The sequence below is a fragment of the Cyrtonyx montezumae genome, unplaced genomic scaffold (genome assembly GCF_038088225.1).
Source record: "Cyrtonyx montezumae isolate F1298 unplaced genomic scaffold, pur_monq_1.0 scaffold_22, whole genome shotgun sequence".
NCBI lineage: Eukaryota > Metazoa > Chordata > Aves > Galliformes > Odontophoridae > Cyrtonyx > Cyrtonyx montezumae.
Genome location: NW_027071959.1, coordinates 3,182,553 through 3,207,478, shown reverse-complemented (window position 1 = coordinate 3,207,478; position 24,926 = coordinate 3,182,553). Strand labels below are relative to the sequence as shown.

General features: G+C 50.4%; 1 protein-coding gene across 2 annotated transcripts; it reads right to left on the bottom strand.

Moving 5' to 3' along the window:
• Positions 1-1,514: 1,514 nt before the first annotated feature.
• TBCEL (tubulin folding cofactor E like) lies at positions 1,515-24,859 on the bottom strand. Of its 2 annotated transcripts, none has more exons than XM_065738492.1 (8): positions 24,828-24,859; positions 21,936-22,085; positions 14,518-14,657; positions 11,901-12,082; positions 10,694-10,950; positions 9,127-9,253; positions 8,546-8,662; positions 1,515-4,554 (listed from the first exon to the last, which is right to left on the bottom strand). In XM_065738492.1, the coding sequence occupies exons 2-8, from the start codon at positions 22,066-22,068 to the stop codon at positions 4,236-4,238; spliced, it is 1,275 nt and encodes a 424-aa protein (XP_065594564.1). In that variant the 5' UTR covers positions 22,069-22,085; positions 24,828-24,859; the 3' UTR covers positions 1,515-4,235. The 2 variants fall into 2 exon arrangements, with proteins under 2 accessions (XP_065594564.1, XP_065594565.1); XM_065738493.1 differs by having other exon boundaries at positions 21,936-22,082.
• Between the last annotated feature and the right edge of the window lie 67 nt (positions 24,860-24,926).

The window sequence follows — 24,926 nt, the reverse complement described above, 5'->3', positions numbered from 1 at the left end:
GGAAGACTTTCTCTTCTAAGCTATTTTCTCTTTTGCCAGGGGATGCGCCCATCCTGCAGAGCTGAGCGCAGCGGAGCAGAGCAAACCACTCTTTATTTATTTCCAAGATAACGCTTTCTTCTCATGTTCAGCCTCCAGAAAAGCAAGCACTGAAGGACGAGGCAGGGCCTCGCTGTGTTCTCTTCTTGCAGCCAAGGACAAAGCCCGTGCAAAGGTTTGCTCCAGGACACCGCGGTCTCGGCCCCCTGCACTCTGCCCAAAGCCGCACGTTGTGGGTGAGACGGAGGGAAACGGTTTTGCCTGGGGAAAGAACAAAGTTCAAAGCTGAGGACACACTGTGTTTTGTGCAAAAACTTAAATAGGTTTATTGAATTGATCCAAACCAATGACCCAAGTGGCCTGAATTCCACCTCTCAGTCTGCGAGCAAACCAAAGGCAAATTGTCGGCGCGCGAAGTATAATCCCCATGAGAGAAACCAGCATAAAAACGGATATAGACTTACAGCTTTCCCTTTTTTTTTTTTCCTTTAGAATTACATACAGATGCATAATTAATCGGGTGCGAGAATAGACCTTCATGTTTAAATCATGTTTGAAGTTTCCAGTAAGTGCAGAACTGCAATCACAGCGGCGGAGGCCTGAGATGGCCGTGGCCGCCCCACTGCCCGCTGCCTACAAAGGCTCCGTGAGCTCCGAGGGTGGCACAGCAGCCAGGAATACATATTTTAGCCTCCAGGCTGCTTTCAGCACACGGTTTGCATTTTCCAATCTGCACACGGAACAGAATCTCATTTCCAAGCTGAGACGGCAAGCGGCGGAGGCAGAGCGATGGCAGCAGGGGATGGGCGACCCAGAGCCAAACCCGAGAGCACTGCGTGGGGCTGTGAGCACACACCCTGAGCAGCCCAGGCCCCGGGGACAGCGTGGTGCCATCGGGATGCACACGAGTCCTCCTCAACATGGTGCCACGTGGGGACAGCCACCAGGCCATGCATATTCAGAGCATCGCCGGGTAAGCAGCGTGCTTGTAACATCTGGTCAGAGCATGGATATTCAATGAGGACGTCTCCAAAAATAAAAGTAAAGCAACACAACGACGGCGCAGCATCTCATCCCAGCGAGCAGAGCCGTGCTGAACTTTGGTATGTAGCTGTTACCCAAATCCGTACGGACCAGGCGCTTCTCCCACTGCCCACGGCACATTTTCTATGCATGAACAGCAGAACAGTTCTCGACAAAAGCAGCGCTCTGAGAAAAGAGCACAGGAGCTGGGGAAGCTCACAAGCCTGTGCTCTGCTGAAGGAACAGGGCAGAAGCACCGAGCTGCTGCTGCTGCTCAAGCAGATGCACATCAACAAAGCCGGGACTGACAGGGAACCTCCTGCCAGCTCGGGGTGCCCTCACTGCCCACTGCCAACCCCAAAGCTCCTCTCGTTCACAGCCCCCACTCTCTCCCCAAGATGAGTGCTAACACTGCCCAGGCACAGGACCCTCCCCCAGCAGCCATTACACCAGGAAAGCCACCCAGTTTGGGACACCCTGGCACGTTGCTTGCACAGCACCCCATCCCACTTCTCAAAGCCTGTCACGTAGACACGTCACTCATTCCTGGTTTCAGATGTGGCTCTTTCTCCTTGGGAAGCCAACCGATGCTTTTGGTTTTCACCCTGTGCACACTCTGCTGCTGCCTCAACAGCCTGGGAACACTGTCCAGGAGCAACCTGCCCTCTATGACATGGCAAGGTGCACGTTCGTACCGAGGAGCCAGTTGGGGTGTTGATGCCAAATCCCCGGCGATACACACACAGCAAGCGATTCTCTTTGTTCATCTTCCAGTTCCCCCCAGTTGCACAGTCAATAAAGCTGTTATTTACTGGCAGTGCCCAGCTGGCAGAGTGGCAGCACTGCTCCCTGTGCAGATGAGGGTAATTCCTAGCGGGCGAGCAAACATAGAAGTGTGCATGGTCAGGTCTTCTTCCACATCCCCTTTAGTAATGGACTTCGTTTATTTCCCTCTCTGCAACTGAGACATTTAATTGTGCTGAGCAAGCTGGTCAGTAATTACAGCATCTCACTAATACCAGTTACAATGCCATCAATATATCCATGTAGGCAATTACTGCTCTGCAGAATTAGATCAGAGATTCCTCTGCATCCGTGCTGGTTGCCTAATTTGGACAACGCGGCGACCGATGGATGATGTACTTAAACAGGAGGTCAACAGGAGAAATAGGCTTCTCATATTAAACAACCATATCTTCATAAAACTTTGCTCTATAACAAAATATCTTATTAAACACAACTTTTCCGATGCATGTCTATGTATATATATCATACAGAAGTGTTGGCTTAAGAGTTCTGCTATGGGGCAGCAAAATGCCTTTCGCTGCCCAAATGGAAAATACATCTTCAGTAAAGCTGTAGCTTATAAAAGCATCACCTTATGGTGCACTGCCACCATCTCCCTGCTCGTGCTCTATGGGTACTGCAGCCATGGCTGAGGTCTCTACACTACCAATGGTGACTCCTGCTCTGTTTACTATTGCTCATCTCCATGGCGCCAGGAGATGGATGATTTTGGCAGGGAGATGAAGCAGAAATAATTGTCTTAAGTCCTCCCATTTTTAATCCTTACTGCAGAACTAATCCCCTCTGAACGGTCCCTACAACCCCAAACCTGAAGATTACGAGATAATACTTTGTCCCCTCCCCATCCTACCCCACCCCACGACCTAGGTAAAATATGAAGAGAAATACACAACTCCAAGGCTACAAAGGAGCTTGGTGGCGTGGACAAAAGCATCTCGGGAAAAAAGTGCACGTGGGGACAGGGAGCATTTCAAAATGACGGTCAGGAGTTCACGGGTAACCAGAGCCCTCACGGCACGGCTTCAGAAAATTAGATGCAGTTGCTTATAACCAGGTAATTTGAAAAGTCTTCAGCTTGTCAGGATGACAGAAGAACAAGGGAGGACAGAGTAAAGCGAAACGGCTGTCTGATTTTTACAAGAGATATAAAGGACCGAGGGCTTCATCGCACAGGAACCTGTGCTGGGAAAGGGGGGCTAACTGAAGCAGCAGCACACAATGCCTACAAGGTGCATGTGGGGGGAGGGGGATCTAGTGAACACCTGCTTTACAATACACGTGGGTATAGGTGCTTTTGGACCCACCGTCAAAGAAATTGATCCGAGTCAACACATTCTGCTAGTTTGGACCCTAAATGAAGACCCCACAGCCAAGGGGTCCCCAGGGAAAGTGCCAGGTTTCATTTCTGGTGCAACAACAACAAACAAACTTCAACTCGAGTCTTGCTCTCTCCCAGGAGAGCAATTTCAGCCATTCCACTTTTGGGACACACCGGTACAAGGTTAAGTGCTCATTGGAAGACCTTTCAGCATCGCAGGGACATTTCCCAGCCAATGGGGGAACACACTCCTCACCACATTTCTGACCCAGCACCCCAGAAGCCCTCCAACACAAGCCAACACACCACTCCTTTCTCAAATTATAGGGCTGGGCTTGCCTCACTTGCAGGCTGACAGTGCTACAGGTTGCAGACACTGTGGACACAGAGAGCAATCCTTCCCCAAACTCACGATAGGACAGCATGGCTAAAGCATGCATTTTTAAAGGAAATCCTTTCTTTCTCGAAGCATCCCTGCCTCTCCCTCATCTTGTGTGCTCACACCGACCAGTGGAGCCAAGTGGATGTGCTGAACACTAAATACCTGAGCTCTGATACAAACCAAACGTTGGTTCAGATCTTTCCAGTGGGCTTGAGTGTGACAAAAGGCTACGAGACAGCACCCAGCTGGAAAACCAAGCTCCAGATGCAGCTGGATAGCTAAGGTGCTCTGGTGGTGCCGAAAAACCCACATTTTTTTTTAGAAAAAGAAAACTAAACGGGTCAAATTCCACACCAAGCTGTCCTTTCCCTTCCGGGCCCCAGCATTCTTCAGCTTCAGCAACTGAGCATTCATGCCAGATCACGAGTATACCGGAGCATCAAAGAAAACAAGGGGGTATTGCACACACGGAGACACACGCACTGAAGTCAGTCACCTCGAGGTCACCTGTGGTGGGTGGAGGTTCTGCCATCAGGACACTCGCTCCATGCTAAGCCATCACCTGCTACAGAAACACAACCAAACCTCAACTGACCGACCGAAATGAAAGCCTTGCAAAAACTCCCTAAATGCATGTGTGTGGGTGTGTGGGGTGGTCGAGAGAGGCTATTTCATCCTGGGCTCCACGTAGATTTTGTCTCCATCCCGAATGCCGTAGGAATGCAGAGCTCGTGAGCTGTACTTCATCTCCTCGGGGCCGAAGGGGGCTTCCTGGTCCAAGTAGAAGAGCAGCATGTTGCTGGTGGACAGCTGCACGACAGTTTTTAAGTGCTTCTTCAGTTCTGCCACAGTCTGATCAAGACGGATCGACATCTCTTCTACTTTGTCCTGGAAGTGAACCTCCACTTTCACGCTGCTCTGCGGCCGAAGATCCACGACAGCCAAGGGCTCCAGCTTCCCGTACTTGGTGATCAGCTCGTGGTACCTGCAGATAAAACAAGTCCAGAGTTACAGTGCAGTCCCTCAGACGGCCATCGTACTCTTCACAAGCCATCGTTTCACTTTGGTTGCAGTCACCCAAGGACACTATTAGATTGCAAACGTTAAGCCGTGCTTTGCAGCGACGACAGAAACAACTCAGGCTTCCTTTTCCATTTTTCACCACATCTCTGGTACTTCAGGGAGCTGTGTTTTTCTCACATGAGGCAACATTCAGCCTTGATTTGAGTCAGACAACCTAAACTGACATCCATCAGGAATAAATCTGGATTGGTAGGAGTCTGTTTTCTGCTCTGCTGGCCTGACACTTCACACAGCACACACTCTTCCTCTAGCACAGTGCTGAGCACGAGAGCAGGTACGAATCAGAAAGCCCATCACTCCAGCCCTTGTCTCACAGACCCCAGATGCACTGCAGCACCAGCATGAACCCACCCGAGACATTCAGGCTGACTGGTTTCAAAACCATGAAGGCCTTCCACAGGGGCGACTGAGCAGCAGTGCTCTATGCCACGCTCCTACAGTTCCAGAAAACACTGTGACTACCACCTTCAGTTGGTACTGCTGCCATTAGGAATGCAGCACCTCCCTTGCCTGGCTGGGAAAGGGGCAAAAAGGCAGCACAACACATAATGCAATTGAAATGACAAAGGCTGAGAGCTGCAGAGAAAAGGTAACGTTTCAGAGGCCCTCCACTGGGTGCTGTACAGAAAGCTCTTTTTGTTCCCGATCCGAGCCCGGGCCGAATGTGATCGCTGCTGTGTCACTGCTCCTGTCAAGAGATGACAGGACCTGGCAGGATGGTGACCCTTGGGAGTCCTCCTGGAGAACAGCAGCCCCTCTGTCTGCTGGGAAATGAGGTAAGGGCCTCCAGGCACTAGGATTTCCCTTGTCTCACAGACAAAATGGGCCTTCACCGGGGCTGAGTGTCCAAATGCAGGCTGGTGCCCTGCTCTCACAGTCACCTGGCTGATACCATCGGGCTGCTTTAGAAAAGCCATTAGTGCCGGGAGGAGACGATGTGCTTCCCAGACTTTACCTGCTGGGCTCTGCCTGCAGCAAGCATGAGTGCTACACTGTGTACTCCTGATGGCAAGCAAATCCTCACAGTGCTGTCCACAGGCTGGTGGTGTACAGTGTGTAAACGAGAGGGACAAACCTCCAGCAGGATGAGAGGGAGAAGTACCCCAAACGGGCTAGAATTACCCAAACACATGTGAATATACAATGTCACCTTGCATTTCTTGGCAGGACAAGCTTTGCAGCAGGCTCCTCGTACACTAACTGCAGTCTGGATGGGAAGGTGGTAGTCTGAAAGACTGGATCCCCTCTGATCAATAGGGACGAAGGCACCATGAGCATTTGGTGCCCTGGTAATTGGCACCCTGGAGACTCCCACAGTCGCCCCTTGCAGCCTGGCAGGCACTGGCTGCCAGAGCAGAGGATGCTGGAGAAAGGAGCCTGGCTACAAGTGCCTCTGATATTCTGCAGATAAACAGCAGACCAGAGCAGAGGACTCATTAAAAACCCACAGACACAACAACATCACTCCAGAAGCCAGCCAATATTGGATTGTACACTCAGCACTCCTTTCTAACCCACGTCATCCAGAGGGAGAGATTATTTCTGTCCATTTCACTCCTTTTCCGATCCCTTCAAGCTGCAGCTCGTGGAGAGGCACAACACAAAAGGGGAGGTTTATTGAGACTGAGCTCCCTGTTTGCTCATTGCACACTGTGCCTCGACAGCCTGGAGGGGGGGGGCTGCCTGCACTGGTGCATTTTCCATGCACTGCTGTTGTCTCCCTCTGCTTGAGGCTGCACTGCAATGCAGATGCTGAACCCCTGCAACAACATGCATGTGTCCTGATTTGATTCTAATTACAAACCAGAGAGACCACACCAGATCTGGAGCAAAGGGGAGGAAGCTCCAGCAACAAACACACACACATAAAACCCCTCTGCAAAGAATGCCAGCTTTCTGGGCTGCCAGGGCTGCTGTGCTCGGGTCCAGGAACTGAACCCAGGCACGAGGGATGCTCTCAGCCATCTGCAGCCTCATTAGAAAAGACACTGTAGTGGAACAGCTCCTCCAGAACAGAATAACCCCCTTCAGCGGCCACACAAGTCTCTTGGATACACTGCACAGATGAAGGGATTCAGACAATGAACTCATTGACTGAGAAAAGGACTCTAACAGTGTTTAAAGGTTAAGGAACTGACGGCAGATTTCTGCAGGATCTTACTGCAATGGCATACAGTCAGCATGCTGGTCAAGATCAGCCCAGCCTCACCAGACAGGTGAGATCTGTCTTACACAGCCAGAATATGCTTCATGAGTTCCTGGGGCTATACACTGGGCTAACTCCTCCACAGTACACTGCTCCTGGACACACAAGGCTCCTGTCACTGCAGTGCCTACAGACACAAATCCAGATCAACAAGCAGGAACAACATCAGAGCCTGACAGCTATTTGCCTTCCCTCTGCTGCCCAAACCCTTCCTCCTGAGCTCAGGGCAGCACATCTGTTCCACCATGACCAAAGGGCTGCTCAAACTTTACCCTCTATTTAAGTCTGTACCTGAAAAATCACTTCCAGCCCAAAGGCCTGCTTTGCCTTCTCCCAGCTGCCTTTCCCAGGCACCCTGAGCCTGTTTGCATTGTGCCTGACTGCCCTGAGCCACAAACACCGAGACCTGCAACAATTTTCTTAGAAATAATCAGATGGTATTGAGAAAAATCCATTCCAGGAGCAGCACCATGAGCTTACAGTCCCCTCTGCCCTTCTCCTCCCTCCCCCCCTGCATTTTCTGCCTGTGCTGCTATCCCTTCCAACGTTTGTTTCATTTTTTTCGTTTAGAGAGTTCCTTAAATTACAAGCCAGGACTTGCCCTCAGAACAAGGCGCAGGCAGGACCCTCTTGCTGTCTTGTCTCCCTGACTACACCGGTGCCCCTCGCCTCAGAACCGACCCCAGCACGCCTTTAGCAAATAGCAGCATTGCTGGACTCATCAGCACTCGTACAAAGCACCCTGCCCTCAATTCCCCATTCCACCCTTCTGATGTCCTCGCTGTACTGGCAGGCCACACACACAGCTCTTCCAAAAAACCAAGAGGCAGTTTCACCTGCGAGTTAATCTAAGGGAAACACTGACTGACCAACGTAAACACCGACCAGATGCTGTTGACATCTTTGCCACCTCTTTGCATTTCAATTCCTCACCCTGTCCCTACGTCTATCTGCATCCCCTTGCAGCTCTGCACACACACAGTCCCTCTTGTCCTCTTTTCTGTAAAGAAAGCTTTGAAGCTTTGCTGTTTGGAAAACTCATGGGGCACAAGGGATGTCAGTGCAGTGGCTGGGCACTCCACAATCCTTCCTCAGCCCGTTAAGAAGCACTAAATAGATGCTGGTGAAGAGAAGATGCAGACTGAGCAGCATCTGTCAAAGTTCATTAGTTTACTAAGATTAACAGGTCATTGGGCACACTTTTTGGCAAGGAAAAGTCATCAAACTTGCCATTTGTGAGCTTTAAAGTGAGGGGACAGCTTCTCATCGCCAGGCTCGTTCCACACCAGATGGCCATGAGGATTAGATGCCCTGGCCTGGCACTGAAGAGCACGATCTGAACTGACTTCTGGGGACTCCCAAGCACAGGTGGATTATGAAGCCAGCCTCCGGGAGGCCAGGAAGCAATGAAGATCACAAACTTAACAGTCATGTTGTTTAATGACACTCGACACAGACACTTAAAGACCAAATTTCACTCAGGAGTGATGCTACAAGTCATCAAACAACACTCTAATGTAACAGCATCAACTCACACAGAACGAAGGTGGCAAGACAGGAGGGAGCTGAGGAATATGTTTTTCACAGCCCAGCTAGCCCAGCTGTAACATCAGCTCTGTGTTTGCCTTCATTTTGGCCTCACTGCCTTTCACTCCCAGCTCTCTATTCCAAGACAAAGGGATCATACCTGAATGGGACTTCCTCCTCTGGGAACTCCATGTAATATCGGATGAAGAACCGCTCCGAGTCCTCTCGCTCCCCATCGCCAACAATGCTCCCATTGAGCTTGATGATGGATGGCAACCTGCTTGCAGACACCGAGAAGTACAGTCAGCAAGAAAAGAAACCCAAATACTGGTGAACAACGAGACAGGGACTGCTGAAAGCTTCGTGCCACAACGTTACCATCAGCAGACTGCTGCTCCCATTTCACCACGCGCATGCATCGTGCACACATGCATGTCTGGGACTCAAAACATTCTTGGGAACACGGAGAAGTTAAAACTAAAGGTTTTTATTCCCCTCTTTCCCAAACAGCAAAAAAAAACCCCAACAAATCCTCCAGTCCTTCAGAGTTGTGACTTCATATGGAACTCCATCTCCTACAGCCTCATCCCCCAGGTCTCAGCTCACAAGTCTGCACAGGAAAGCCAAGCAACAGACCTGGAGAGCCAAGCAACAGACCTGGAGAGCCAAGCAACAGACCTGGAGAGCCAAGCAACAGACCTGGAGAGCCAAGCAACAGACCTGGAGAGCCAAGCAACAGACCTGGCTATTAGCAGCTTCCTGCGCTCCTCAGTGGTGTAGGACTGCAGCAAAGGGATTCCTAGCAATTTCACTTCCTCGAGCTTGGGAAAAGAATTTAACTTGTCAATGTCTTCCCAGCAATGCAGACCTGCTCAGAAGAGAAGATTTGCTTACACACATGCACAGATAATACATACTGTATCCAAGACTATCAAACACAGGCAAACAACATATGTGACAGGCAAGTGTCTACTGAAGTTTCTCTGGAAAGAAGAAGCTTCTTGCTCATGACACACTGAAAACACCTCCTCCATTTGCTTGCAAGACAGAGTAGTTTTAATTCTCCCACGCTGCTGTATCAGTCTGGAAAGATGCTCTATGCAGGTGATTCTGGAGCTCAGCTTTTACAGTGGTCTCTGCTTTGCCATTTTTTCCTAACACCCTCCTTGGGACTTCTGGACTCTATTCAATGATTAGTTCACAAGCCACAAAAACGCAACACAGAATCTCAAGATCTTAAATACCTGGAACCAAAATTGCCAACACTTATCTCAGGAGCACCTGCTCCTCAGTGAGGTGGTGCTTTCAAATGCAGGTGAACAGGCTTTGCTTCCTTTGGTTACGTTTAAGCCTTTTTTATATGGATTCTTTGATGCTTACACTGCAAAGCATGTCAACCCAAGTACCTTCCACCCAGGCTTAACACCTTGCTATTGCTCACACAGCGTTTAAGGCTGCAGAGAATAAAAGATGATGATGCATTAAGTACTTCTGCAGCTGAACACACAGTCCTCCCAGCCTGCCCTGCAGCCTCCCCTCTCTGAGCATCTGGGTGTGCCTCCCAGTACTCCCAATGCTCGTTCTCCTTCTGGAGCAGCAGCTGAAAAATCCCAGGGGCTGAAGTGTAAAGCAGCCTCGAGCAAAAATGGTGGTGCATTTCTGATATCTGAGGACAGGTGACAGACAGCTTTGGCTGATGTGGCATGTAAGGGTCAAGGGTACACATCTACACTTGTGCTTGTCCCACCCAAGATGAAACACAGAGATGGAAAGGCAAATGGGATTCCTTCAGTCCTCTTGGCTGTCAGACACTTATTTATCCTTCCTCAGAGCTGCCTGAGGCAGGGACAGGAAATAGAAGGAAACTGCTAACAACATCAGCCCTCTGCCAGCTCACTTGGAGTAACTGCCAGTCCACTTTGCTCTGACTCATCACCTAGGCAATGACTACCTACGAAGAGGTAAAGCCAACAGAAATGAGCAAGTGCACTTCCTGCTTGTTTTCCTCCCTCAACGCTGCATTCCTCAGGTCAGTGTGCTTCAGTACATCACCTGGCAGGACAGGCAGTGCCAAAGGTAACTGGCCATTTTCATCTGTGCCACAGCACCAGAACCATCCAGAAGATTTATGCTCCTGCTCAGCACTGATGTCTTCAGCTGCCTTCTCTCACACTTTGAAGGACTCAGTGCTGACTGCAGCAGCAACCAACCCTGAGGCTTACGTTTCAAGCAGCACTACGTGCGTTTTTCACCTTCTCAGGAGGAAAGGTTCTGATCAACTGACATCACAAGACTTCAGGGCACTCACCTGATTTGTGCAAATTGATGGATCTCAGGTTGGGGAACAGCCTTGCGAGGGAATCTTCCGACTCTTGGATGGTCGTCAGGTTGTTGTTAGCCAGAATAAGTGTGTCCAGAGACGGAAACATAATTCCCAGTTTTCGGATTTCAGTCCAGTCTTGAAGATTATTGTCAGTTATGTGGAGTAATTTGAGAGACTGACAGCAAACTGGAGAACAAGACACTGTTTCGTAGTCGTTAAGGCACAGGAAGAGCTCCTCCAAGCTGCATGGGGAAGAAAGATCATGCCATCATCTTAATAAACCCTGTGAAATGATGGCCACCTGGGGTGCAGGGCTGCACACACGCTGCTTCAACATGACTTTCTTTAATGGCTCTTATCTGATTCAACACCTCAGCTCAGAGAGCACTCTGAGCACTCCTAATGGAGTCCACAGCTCTACATATCCCTCCAGGTCCCCGGATACTTTTAGCTGTACAACTTGTCAAACAGATCCTTTGGGGTGGTGTTCCACGTTTGTACCTGATGAGCCACCAGCCCATCTCCAGTGGTGACTTGTACTTGCTCTCAGTGCACTCAATTTAATGAGGTGCTTTTCTACATGATGCCTCTCCCCACCTCGTCTCACTAAGTTTTCAGACAGTGCACTCGCTCCTCCAACTCCTCTTGTACAGGGAATATACTGCTGCCATCATCACAGCTTACAAAACTGCAAAAGGAGGAATCTGGTATCAAACTGAAGCCACCGAGGACATCTGGGGAAATTGAATGCCACTGCCAAGGTGGACCATGGCCAAGCCACAGAAATCAACACATTTGCACAGAAAAACATGATGAAATATTACTTGACTAGTGGCCAGACCCGCAGATTTACATCCCATTCAAAAGCCATTAGTGCAGGTATGCACTGCACCATTCATTCTGCAGTGAGTCGCCTCCTGCATTGTCAGGATCATTATCCATCTCTCAGCACTAGTATCAGGACGTGGAAGAGCAGCCTTGGTGGGCTCTGCAGCACTGCACAGCTTTGAAGCTGCTGTCAAGCCTTCACCTGGCCACTTCCCAAGCTCCCAAGAAGAAGAAATTCCATTTTCTTCTACTTATCACGTTCAATTCCTCACACCCCACTCATTCCTCACCACGTCAGTTGTCAGGACAGCCTTGAGCTGTGTGCACTGAGCACCCCTTTCCCTGCCCAGCTCCCCGTGCTTACTCAGGTAACTCCTGCAGGATTGTGTGGACTGTTTCCCAGGAAGCTTTGCTGTTGTTGAGCACAAGTTTGCGGACACCAGCGAAGGACCCAGCACACCTTCTCTCTAAAACGGACAAACTGAGAGGGTTGGAACTCAAGTTTAGAAACTCCAAGTGGGGAACGTTGGACACAATTTTACTGACCTAAATGAGGAGGGAGAAAAAAAAAAAAAGAAGAAAACAAAAAGAGAGAGAAAGAAAGATACGTGTATCAGGGAGTAATCAGACCTTGTGCAATAATATCCCCTCTCCTGAAAGGAGGCCTCTAGGAATGAAGGAATGACCATGAGGCTCAAAGAAATTATATGGGGGGGAAAAAATTAGGCTTGTGGATAACGATGAAATTCATAGTCCAGCTATTCACTGAACTAGTTTGATTGGTTAATTACAATCTCTGGGCAGCTTGATAAGAGAAAGAAAGAAAGGCTCTGGAAGAGGTCATAAAATCCACCTGAATACCCAGCTGCTGCTGCAGCAGTACAGTTCTGGGGCTGCAGTTCTGAACACTGCCATCCCTCCTTGCAGCACAGTGGCCATGCCTATGTCACCTGAGTTTCTGCTGTCACCAACCTCTCTCTCAGCTTCCCACTGCTCCCCACTAGCCACAGATTCTACTGTTTTGCCACGAGCTCATTGTACACACACACTGAGTTTCGTATTTGATTCCATTACTCTGCAAAGCAGCAGCTTTCCTGCAATCAATCCAAACGCTGGGAATCTCTGCCTGGGGCTTCTTGTTTTCTCTGTGTGTACCAGGTGCTGAGGGCATGGTAGCAGAGAGGTGAGGAAGAAAGATGCAGAAAGAAGAAGAGTAAAACCAGAGATGATGGGGTACAGCTCTGGAGTGCAGCATACATCATGGGTCATGAGATCAGGGTAGGTGCTGACCTGGATGCCACCAATACACAGAAAGATACTGCAAAAGGTTATTCAAGTGGTCAATTTGTGGCCACCTAAAAATGATTAAGTGAACAGAACAGCCAGGCAGCGTCAATTTGTAAAGAACACATCACATCAATCTAATTTTCCTCTTCGACTGAGTAACTGACTCAGTGACAAGTTGCATAATGGAATGTCAGCTTCTGAGGCCATCTGCACACCGCTCACATCGGAGAGCAGAGGACTTGGAACAGCCCCTGGACTACTGCTCTAAGTTACAAGAGTTCAATACAAAACCAGCAGACACCACGAGGGCACTGTGCTGCTCAATGCCACTCGTGACGTTGCCAGTGGGCAGAACTGTTGAAGACCTGAAGTCTCTTAACCTGAGGTGGGAAGGACTGCCATCGTGTACGTGAGCAGAGGCCAAGGCCAAAAGGTGTAAGTTCACTGCAAGGACAGTCAAGGCATCAACACTGGGGAAAAGACATTCACTGAGAACGTGGCAAGGAGTCAGAAAGCACCTCGCTGGGGAGCTCCACTCCACAAAGCAGCTGGGATAAGAGAGATTTGGGAAGACCATGACATACACAGGTCAACAGCACAGAGCAGCTGCCAGCAAAGGACAACAGTCTCTTGCAAAGCTGTAATTCATGTATGATGCACGTGATGCTGGAGGAATTACTCTGTCTCACTTGGAGCTGATGAAGCCTCAGCTCAGGTGATGTCATGTTTTGGGCACTACAAGCCTTAAGAATGAAGCACTCAAACTGGAAGGACATCGAAGCAACAAAAAAGGGTCACAGGACAGCAAGGCACCAACAGGGATGTCCTCAGCGTGAAATCATCTCCCCTGGCTCTGATCTCAACAGATGAGACCGAGGTCTCTCTCTCCTCCTCACCTTTTGGGTGAATAAGGAAGTAAAAGGAACAGGGAAACCTATCCCCAGTTCTGGTGACCCCAGTGCCAGAGCAGCAGCATTTCTGCAGACACTGGAGCTTAGTGTGACAGAAATATAATACCTTTACATTGCTCTTCCTTTCTGTTTCCACTTTCAACACTAAACACTGAGCTAAAAGCAGAACATAAACCAGTGAGGAACAACAACAGATTGCAATTATTATCATGTTACATTGCATTTTCCTAACGTGTTTCAGCCGAGCACTTCAGAGCATCTTACAGCAGCGTTCAGCACTAATTAACAAGGCTTCAAAAGTGTCCTTTGATGTAGATGTTATTAAACCTATTTTGCAGATGCCAAAACAAAAGAGGAGAGAGAAGAAATACGGTGCCCAGTAGTACAGATTTGGTGGCAAAGCTGGGAATTAACTCCCGCTCCTCAGACCTCCTCTGCTCTTACTCTGTTGGAAACCACACTGCTCATTAACCTCTCGACTTCTGAAATGCCAGTTCCAGTGCTGTGCACAATAAAAAAAACATACATTTGTCACCCACGGGCCAAGATCATAAGTCAAGAGGAAAATGGAGTCAAGTGCCTGAATGGATTAGATTTATCACGTTTATGGCTCTCGAGCTGTCAAACTAAATAAGCACCACCTCCCAAAATGAGGAGGAACTCGCAAACAGAAACGTATCTCCTTCAAATGAATGAAAAGTGCTCTTATAACCTGCAGTGCACTCGCAGGCATTACAGAAAGCATCAGGGCTATTCATGGAGGTGCACACATGGCTGTTCTACCTCGTGCCAGTCTTCCAGTTTGTTGTCAGAAAGATCAAGCTCGGAGACGTGAGCGCAGAAGGCGGCGATCTCGTTCTCATCCCCTGCACAGGTTATGCCACAGCTGTTCAGCACCAGCACGCTGGGAAGGTTGAGTCGATCTGAAAGGGTGAGAGAGAAGATGCCCCACAGTCAGCACCACGTGCCTTCACTACAGACAACAGCTCGGCCCAACGAGGTGTGAAATTCATCACATGGAAAGTCCACGATTCACACACGTTTAAGAGTTTGGGATAAACGTGGCTCTCGTGACAAATGAGCAATGTACATCAAGAAGTCTCCTTGCATCTCAATGCAGTATGTCACACGGTGTCAAAGCTCTGCATTACTTGCTGCCCACAGCACAGCAGCAAGGACAGCTCCTTGTACTTGATAGCCACTTTTGGCCTGAACTTACACTCCTCCTCAGGCATCTGTTGCTGCAGATAGGAAACAGCACTAGCTGGACTGTCAGCTGCACACAGCCAGGCCCCTTATCCTCTTCTGCTTAGCCCACATGGGCCGAGGATATATTTAAACATGTCTTTTATAGGCTCTTTCTTTTCAAACCATGACAAACTAAAAAGCTACGCATTGGTCACAGGAAACCTCTTTGGTCCAAGAAATCCCCATTAAGGCAACACAAGCCATCAGTCTTAATCCTTCCCATACAGTATTCTCTCATCTCTGTTGAATATCCAAGTCCACTGAAATGTAATGATGAGCTTTTAGGTAAAGAGATGGCCCTTTTCCTGTGTCCTTCATACTCAACTGCTACACAACCAGACAGGGATCCTAACAGCAGACAGGAGTCAGAGCGACTGGAGATGTCCAGTTTCTTGGCTCACTATCAGTTGGCTTCTTTCCTTTAAAAGTGTTATACTGTGGGGATTAGCTGTGATGCACATGTAGGTCACGCTCGCTCACATTTTAGGGCCCAAGTGCCTTGTCTTCAGCTCCCAAACAACTCAGGTAGGCGTGTGCAGGCACATAAGAGGGAGGGCACTGACTGAAGATTCTACTGAGCCCACTTTCTGTTTAATTTTGAGCGACACGCTGTATGTTTTATCCTTACCTAACCTCAGGCCCTTTTTTTCTCCTCTGTCAAACTCAGTTACTGTACATTCCCATCCAGCTATCTTCTGTGGCTATTTTCCCCCTTGGGGCTGGTTATGGCACAAATTGACCTGACGGAAATTTAAACTAAACATACAAGCGAAGATGGGCGAGGGGTTATACAAAGAGGCAGCAGGTCGGTGGGATAAACGGGCATCTCAGGGTCATCTGCACAAACAGGGAACCACATGCAAACATCAGAGCTTGAGGGAAGACTAAAGGGCATCAAACTAACCCACTTCATAAGTTCATAAGTTCATAAGTTCATAAGGTTGGAAAGGACCTATAAGATCATCTAGTCCAACCATCCTCCTATCACTATCTCTACCCAACTACTAAACTAAGTCCTTTAGCACCTCATCTAAACGCTTCTTGAACAGCGCTAGGGATGGTGCCTCAACCACCTCCCTAGGCAGGCCATTCCAGTGCCTGACCACTCTTTCAGAAAAGAAATGCTTCCTGAGGTCTAATCTAAATCTTCCCTGGCGCAACTTGTGGCCATTCCCTCTCGTCCTGTCATTACTTATCAGGGAGAAGAGGCCTACCCCCTCCTCACCACAACCCCCCTTCAGGAAGTGGTAGAGTGCAATAAGGTCTCCTCTGAGCCTCCTCTTCTCCAGACTAAACAATCCCAGCTCCCTCAGCCGCTCCTCATAAGACTTGTGCTCCAGACCCCTCACTAGTTTTGTTGCCCTTCTCTGAACACGCTCCAGGGCCTCAATGTCCTTCTTGTAGTGAGGGGCCCAAAACTGAACACAGTACTCGAGGTGCGGCCGTACCAGAGCTGAGTACAGGGGGATGATCACCTCCCTGCTCCTGCTGGCTACACTATTTCTAATACAGGCCAGGATGCTGTTGGCCTTCTTAGCCACCTGGGCACACTGCCGGCTCATGTTGAGCCGAGCATCAACCAACACCCCCAGGTCCTTTTCCTCTCTACATTCTTCAAGCCATTCTGCCCCAAGCCTATAGCATTGCATGGGGTTATTGTGGCCAAAGTGCAGGACCCGGCACTTGGTCTTATTGAACCTCATCCCATTGAGCTCAGCCCAGCTGTTCAGCCTATCCAAATCCCTCTGAAGGGCCTCCCTACCCTCAGGCAGTTTGACACATCCTCCCAGCTTTGTGTCATCTGCAAACTTACTGAGGGTACACTCAATTCCCTCGTCTAGGTCATCAATAAAGATATTAAACAAGATGGGCCCCAAAACTGACCCTTGGGGGACACCACTCGTAACAGGACGCCAGCTGGACTTAACTCCATTAACCACTACCCTCTGGGCACGGCCCTCCAGCCAGTTCTCCACCCAGAGAAGAGTGAACCTGTCCACACCACGGGCTGCCAGTTTCCTTAGGAGAATACTGTGGGAGACCGTGTCAAAGGCCTTGCTGAAGTCCAGGTAGACTACATCAACAGCCTTTCCCTCATCTACCTGTCTGGTCACCCAGTCATAGAAGGAGATGAGGTTGGACAAGCACGACCTGCCCCTGGTGAACCCGTGCTGGCTGGGTCTGATCCCTTTATTGCCATGCACGTGTCGTGTGATCTCCCTCAATAACATCTGTTCCATAACTTTCCCTGATACCGAGGTCAGGCTGACAGGCCTGTAGTTCCCCGGGTCTTCCTTACGGCCTTTCTTGAAGATGGGAGTCACATCAGCAAGCCTCCAATCTTGTGGGACCTCTCCAGATAACCAGGAATGCTGATAGATGGCAGAAAGTGGCTCAGCAATCACCTCCGCTAGCTCCCTCAGCACCCTTGGGTGGATCCCATCTGGCCCCATGGACTTGTGGGAGTTCAGATGGAGGAGAAGATCTCTGACCGTCTCTGCTTGAATCACAGGGGGTGCATTATGCACCCCGTCCCAGACTTCCAGGTCAGGGCAAGTACCATTTGGATAACTGTCCTGTTTATTAAAGACAGATGTGAAGAAGGCATTGAGAACCTCAGCCTTTTCCTTATCATCTGTGGTTATATTGCCTGCCTCGTTGAGTAAAGGAGGGAAATTTTCCTTAGTTTTTCTCCTGCTGTTAATATATTTGTAAAAGGGTTTCCTGTTCTCCTTTACAGCAGTAGCCAGCCTAATTTCAAGCTGGGCTTTAGCATTTCTAATTTTCTGCCTGCAGATCTTGGCCAGTTCTCTGTAGTCACCCCAAGTAGCCTGACCCATCTTCCAGAGGACATAGACTCTCCTTTTCTCTCGGAGTCTCAACAAAAGATCCCGGTTCATCCACACTGGTCTTTTGCTCCTCCGGCTTGACTTACAGGACTCCGGGACTGCCTGCTCCTGTGCCTTTAAGATTTCCATCTTGAAGAGCATCCAGGCTTCCTGGACCCCTTTACCCTTCAGGAGCAAGTCCCAAGGGACCCTTGCAACAAGTGTCCTGAACAGGTCAAAGTCTGCCCTCTGGAAGTCCAAGGTAATAGTTTTGCTAGTCACCCTCTTGACGGCACCCAGAATAGCAAACTCCACCATTTCATGGTCACTCTGGCCAAGACAATCTCCAACCTTCACATCCCCTACTAGTCCTTCCCTGTTAGTGAAAAGTAGGTCAAGCAAGGCATCTCCCCTGGTAGGCTCTTGCACCAGCTGAGTCAGGAAGCAATCATCCACACATTCTAGAAATCTCAAGGACTGCTTCCTCTGCGCAGTATTGTATTTCCAGCATATATCAGGGAAGTTGAAGTCCCCCATGAGAACGAGTGCTGGCCATCGTGCAACATCTACGAGTTGTTTATAGAACATCTCATCTATTTCTTCATCCTGACTAGGTGGTCTGTAACAGACCCCCACCACGATGTCACTCCTAAGGACTATCCCCCTGATCCTAATCCATAGACACTCTAATTTGTCATTTCCAACCACTAGTTCTTCAACATCAAAACACTCTTTGATATAGAGAGCTATGCCACCACCCTTTCTTCCCTGTCTATCCCTTCTGAAGAGCTTGTAGCCATCAATCCCAGTATTCCAGTCATGGGAGAGGTCCCACCATGTTTCTGTAATAGCTACAAGGTCATAGTTAGCCTGCCTCACAATGGCTTCAAGCTCTTCTTGTTTATTGCCCATGCTGCGTGCATTGGTATAGATGCACTTCAGCTGAGATATCTGCCTCACCCCTTTTTCCAGCACAGCCTCCTTAGGCGCTTTACTGGAGAGCCCTGTTTTATCCCCTTCCCCCGTCACAGCTAGTTTAAAGCTCTCTCAATGAGTCCAGCTAGCTCCTGTGCTAGGATTCGTTTCCCCCTTTGGGATAGGTGTGTCCCATCAACAGATAACAGGCCAGGAGCCGAGTAAACTGTCCCATGGTCAAAAAACCCAAAGTGTCTATCTCTACACCAACCTCTCAGCCAGTTATTCATCACTTGTGTTTTCCTAGCCCATTCTGTGTCCTTCACCGCCCCAGAAGGTATGGAAGCAAACACCACTTGTGCTCCCACCCCTTGAACTAATCGCCCTAATCCCCTAAAATCTCTTTTCATAGTTCGCAGACTTCTCTGAGATATTTCATTGCAGTCTGCCTGAACTACTAGTAATGGGTAGTAGTCGGTGGGGCGAATCAAGTCCGAGAGTCTTCTAGTAATGTCCCTGATTCGAGCCCCAGGGAGACAGCACACTTCCCTGCGGTTTGGGTCTGGTCTGCAAATGGGGCCCTCAGTTCCCTTTAGAAGGGAGCCACCCACTACGATCACCTTCCTTTCTTTCTTAGTAGCAGCAGTCTCAATGCACGGAGGTGACTGCCTTGCCATTGGTGACCTCCTGCGGGAATCTTCCTGCACTTCACCCCTTAACACCTCTTCAACTTCCAATGCTGCAAATCTATTGCTTAGGGGTATCTGGGGGCACTGGGGAGGCAGAGGGGGAGATCGCCCACGGCACCGAGTAGGGACTCTCTGCCAGCCCTCCCCATCCCTCAGATATCCCCCTTCTGCCCTACGGGGACAGGTCAGGGAGTCCACCAGAAACTGTGGGGGATCTCCCTGGTACCTTTCTCTCTGGCACTCTAGGGAGTTACTCCACCAGTCAATCTCCCTCTCACAGTCCCTGATGGCCCTCAGTCTCTCAACCTCCTCCTTCAATTCAACCACCATGTTAAGCAGATCTTCCACCTGCTCACACCTTGCACAGGAGAACTGCTTAGCACCCTCATCTAGTAGTAGCAGGCTCTGACACTCCTTGCAACCAGAGACCTGTGTAGCCACACTTCTAGGCAGACCTTCTGTCTGGGTCGCCACAGCCTTCTTAAGGCAAGCCCTCTGTCTTGTAGAGACCATGACAGAAAAAAAAATAAAAACAAAGAAGCGAAAAAAAAATGAGAGTAAATAAATAAATAATGGTTTATAATAATATATATATAGATATGAATTGTAATGTGATACTTCGCGGCCCTCCCTGAGCCCTTCAGGGATATACCCCTTCAGCCCTAATCAGCTGAGGAGTGTGGGCGAGGGCGCTGAAACCCTGGCAACGCCTATGCCTCGTTAACACCTACCTCGTTAACACCTGCACCTCGTTAACGCTTCGTTAACCTCTCGCGAGAACAGCCGTTGGGACTAGCTGCTCTCACTCGGTTCCCGAGAGACTGGAACCTCCCGAAAACCCACCCTGTACCTCAATCAGCCACTGCAGCTCCGGCTGTGCCGACTCCAAAGCAGTTGATCACGAGGACTGAGCGGTACTTCCGGGTTCTGATCGTTTTAAATCCCCCGCCGTTTCCCTGGCAACGCCTACGCCACGTCAGCCTCTCGCGAGAGAGAGCTGCCGGGGTCTGCCGGGACTAGCTGCTCTCACTCGGTTCCCGAGAGACTGGAACCTCCCGAAAACCCACCCTGTACCTCAATCAGCCACTGCAGCTCCGGCTGTGCCGACTCCAAAGCAGTTGATCACGAGGACTGAGCGGTACTTCCGGGTTCTGATCGTTTTAAATCCCCCGCCGTTTCCCTGGCAACGCCTACGCCACGTCAGCCTCTCGCGAGAGAGAGCTGCCGGGGTCTGCCGGGACTAGCTGCTCTCACTCGGTTCCCGAGAGACTGGAACCTCCCGAAAACCCACCCTGTACCTCAATCAGCCACTGCAGCTCCGGCTGTGCCGACTCCAAAGCAGTTGATCACGAGGACTGAGCGGTACTTCCGGGTTCTGATCGTTTTAAATCCCCCGCCGTTTCCCTGGCAACGCCTACGCCACGTCAGCCTCTCGCGAGAGAGAGCTGCCGGGGTCTGCCGGGACTAGCTGCTCTCACTCGGTTCCCGAGAGACTGGAACCTCCCGAAAACCCACCCTGTACCTCAATCAGCCACTGCAGCTCCGGCTGTGCCGACTCCAAAGCAGTTGATCACGAGGACTGAGCGGTACTTCCGGGTTCCGATCGTTTTAAATCCCCCGCCGTTTCCCTGGCAACGCCTACGCCACATCAGCCTCTCGCGAGAGAGAGCTGCCGGGGTCTGCCGGGACTAGCTGCTCTCACTCGGTTCCCGAGAGACTGGAACCTCCCGAAAACCCACCCTGTACCTCAATCAGCCACTGCAGCTCCGGCTGTGCCGACTCCAAAGCAGTTGATCACGAGGACTGAGCGGTACTTCCGGGTTCCGATCGTTTTAAATCCCCCGCCGTTTCCCTGGCAACGCCTACGCCACGTCAGCCTCTCGCGAGAGAGAGCTGCCGGGGTCTGCCGGGACTAGCTGCTCTCACTCGGTTCCCGAGAGACTGGAACCTCCCGAAAACCCACCCTGTACTTCAAAGAGCATGAAATAGCAACGCAGGCTCTACAGTGCACAAGACCGAAGGACGTATATGGGCAGCACAGCACTTCAGACACATGTCAGTCTTGATATTGCCTTCAGGCAGTGCAGTCAGAAGCAAAGGAGAAGGATTTCTCCTGCAGTTCAGCAAAAGCATGCTCAGAGATCAGCTGATGCCTTGAGACGAGCCAAAGCAAAGCACAAATCTACTCAAGCCACTCGTCACGAAAGAGTCCTCACTGGAGATGCTGCTGCTCAGCACCTGGATTACATACAGTCCAGTCCCATGTGCACTGGACTCCCTCTGTACCTGCAGCAACCAATGCAAGCTGATGGCACAGCATGATTCCACTGTACACGGAGCAATCCCACATACGGATCAAGCACTTTCAGTCTCTGCTCATCAGCTGTCTCACCTTCTAGTGAGGAACACATCATAATGCAGCACGACATGCCTTTTTCTGGGCAACTCAGGGCGACTCTTCATCCAACATAAGCCAGAACCAGCAGGAAACTGATCCACCCACCACCCCACTGACATGTACCTTTCATAGGTGAGCCCTGTGGTGTTGCTGGGACGTGCACGCCCATTCCAGGACCGCGGCGATACGGGAAGTTCTCAGGGCTGTATTTCTCACAAAGAACTTGCATGAAACTCCTGCCACTGGGTTGGTCCATGCTCCTTTCTTGGACTTCTGGTTAACACAGAGAACAGAGCATGCCATCAGTCAGCATCACCTCCAGTCTTGGGAGTGTGGGAAAGAAAGCGACGGGCTGGGCCATGGATTTTACTCCTTCATCTTTCAACTGAAAGATTACAGTGATAAAGTAATCAGAAGGACAAAAAAAAAAAAAAAGCAATCAAACTCAAAACAATGAAAATAGTAAGAAAAACAAAACCACAGAAATCCCAGAGAGCTAAACAAGCCCACTTTCAATCATACAGTCCACATAAGAAGCCTCTGAGCCCCACGCTCTCCCAGGACCATTCCCAACACGCTCCAAGCTGCACAAGATCACTTCTGTGCCCTGCAAGGGGACTGTGAGATTTTCACAGGTACTCACAAACAGCTGCAGGCTGCTGAGAACTGGGGAAATAGCAAAGAGCTGTTCAAGAGAGAGCTCGAAGGGGGGCTTTCATCCCCACACTTCCTCTGCCCAAGGACTACAAGTCACCATCAGCCCGGGGACTCCTAATTGCTGAAGTGCACTGAAGTCATGGCGAGGTCTTTACACCCTGATGCAAAGCAGCTCTTTTGGTGGCTGGAGCACCAACAGTTATCCGTGGTCCTTCGTGCTGACAGTTTACAATGCATTTATGACTACACCTGAGTGGCTCAGATCAGCTTCACCCCAGAGGTGCCCACATTTCACCTGGACAAAATGAAGGAAAGAGCTTTTTGGGTGGGGGGAAAAAAGGAAGGAGGATCCACAGCACTCTGTTGGTCGAAAACCACTAAGCAAAGCTGCCTCTGGTTGGTTTGTTAAAATCAGGCCAATGCAGAACAGCCTGGAGCTCAACAGTCTCAGCTAGCTGGCTTCCATCAGCAGGCACACGGCGTGTCATGAGCTACTCGAGTTGGAGAGTAAAGGACTCTCAGGGCTCTCATCTGCACTGACAGCAGTGTCTCACTCAACACAAGGGCACGTATCATCACTTCCCCTCTGACTCCACACAGAGCTGCTGTTCTGTGCTGCTTGCAGACCTGGGCCTCTAATTAGAACACAAGTGCTGTGTCACACCACGCTCACGAGAACACAGGAGGCCGTCACTTGGCCAGGACAAAAAGCACGTTCTGCCAATTCCACTCTGCAGCTGTTTAATGTGTCTCAAAGATAAACATGCCCTTCATATCTAGGCACACCACAGAACAAACAGCACAGGAAGAAGGACTCCATGTATCACACATGGGCTGCTGGCTTGCCTGGAGAGATACTGGGTGTCAGATGGAAACCCATCTGACACAAGGGTACTGTGGTGGACAGCACACTGTTGTGCCTGCAGGAACGGGCCCTCCTGTCCTGCTTTCCCCCAGCTATGCTGAGCATTTACATCATTCTGGATGGAGTCTCCTTCTCTGGAGATGTTCAGGATCCACCTGGACACCTACCTGTGCAACCTGGGCTAGGGAGGTGCTTTGGCAGGGGGTTGGACTCGATGACCTCTAGAGGTCCCTTCCAACCCCTACAACTCTGTGATTCTGTTATTCTCCTCATGATCCAACTGCCCAGAACACCTCCATCTCCACCGACTTTGACATCACAGCAAGAAGCAAGACGACAGAGGACAGTCATCTTGTCCTCAGCAACTTGGGTCCATTCACACATCCTGTCCCCATCAGCTGCCCTATCAGAGTACTGACCTAACCACAGCCACGCTCATCACCTCTGAATTTTACGTTGTCTTCTTGAAGCTTCACTTTGGCAAGCCAATGCCAAGCGATGTCAAAGGGCAGTTATTTTCTCCATGACTCTTCTCATTAGATTTCATGTTAATTATGACAACTTGTCACACTTGGGGCATTTCTGCATCACTGCCATTACTTAAGAGCAAGGATTAACAAAGCACGCAGAGCAAGCGTGACACATTTCCCATGAATGCTGTCTGCACGTGAGCAGGACAGGGTAATGTGCAGGGCACACATCTCTACGTGTTGTCCTACTGATGGCGCAAGGAATAATTCATCCTGAAACAACTCTGAGCTGTCCCAGTGACAGCATGGATTGCAAACAACGTGCTCGGTCTTTGAGAGCTGTTGACAAGCAACCTTTGTTGCCTATAGTTGAGCAGTGCTGGAAGGTGGCACAAGGCACAGCATCTGCAAAGAGGAGCACAAGAACACTGACAGCGAAGTGAAAAATACTTCGGAGACAGTGCTATAAACCAACCAGGAGCAAAGATGGTCCTTCAGAGGAATTAATTCGTGGATGACATGCAGGTGGATGACCTGGACACCTGCAAAAAGCACACAGCACATTTCGGCACGCCCAGCTGCCACGAAGCAAGTCAGCCCAAACATCTTCTGCGACCTGACCCAAAACAATTAGTTCCCACAGCATCGCAGCGACTTGGAAAAGACCACAAAGAGCCCCGAGCCCAGCCCCAGGGAGCAAAACAAAGGGAGGGAGCGTGCAAAACACCGCCAGAAACATCACCCGACCGCGAGAAGCAGGGGCTGAGCACCGAGGAAAGACAGCGGGCACCCGGGGACCCCCACAGCCGCACCGGCCTCAGAGCATCGGGAGGAGCGGAATCCCCACGCGTGGGCCCGCACACGCGCAGGCCTCCGCATCTCAGCGCGCTGCCCGCGCCCCTCCCGGCCCCGCTCCGCGCCCGGGCCCGGCTGCCACAGCTTCCTCCGCCCCGCGAGGCGATGCCCGTGCCCGCCGCCGCCCGCAGCGCCGAGCTGAGCCCCGCACACCCCGGCCCCGCTCACCCAGGCCCGGCGGCCGCGTCCCGCATCGACCCGGAAACAGCTCGGTAGCCACCAAACATCACGTGACCGCTCCCCCCGTCACGTGAGCGGGGCCGGGCC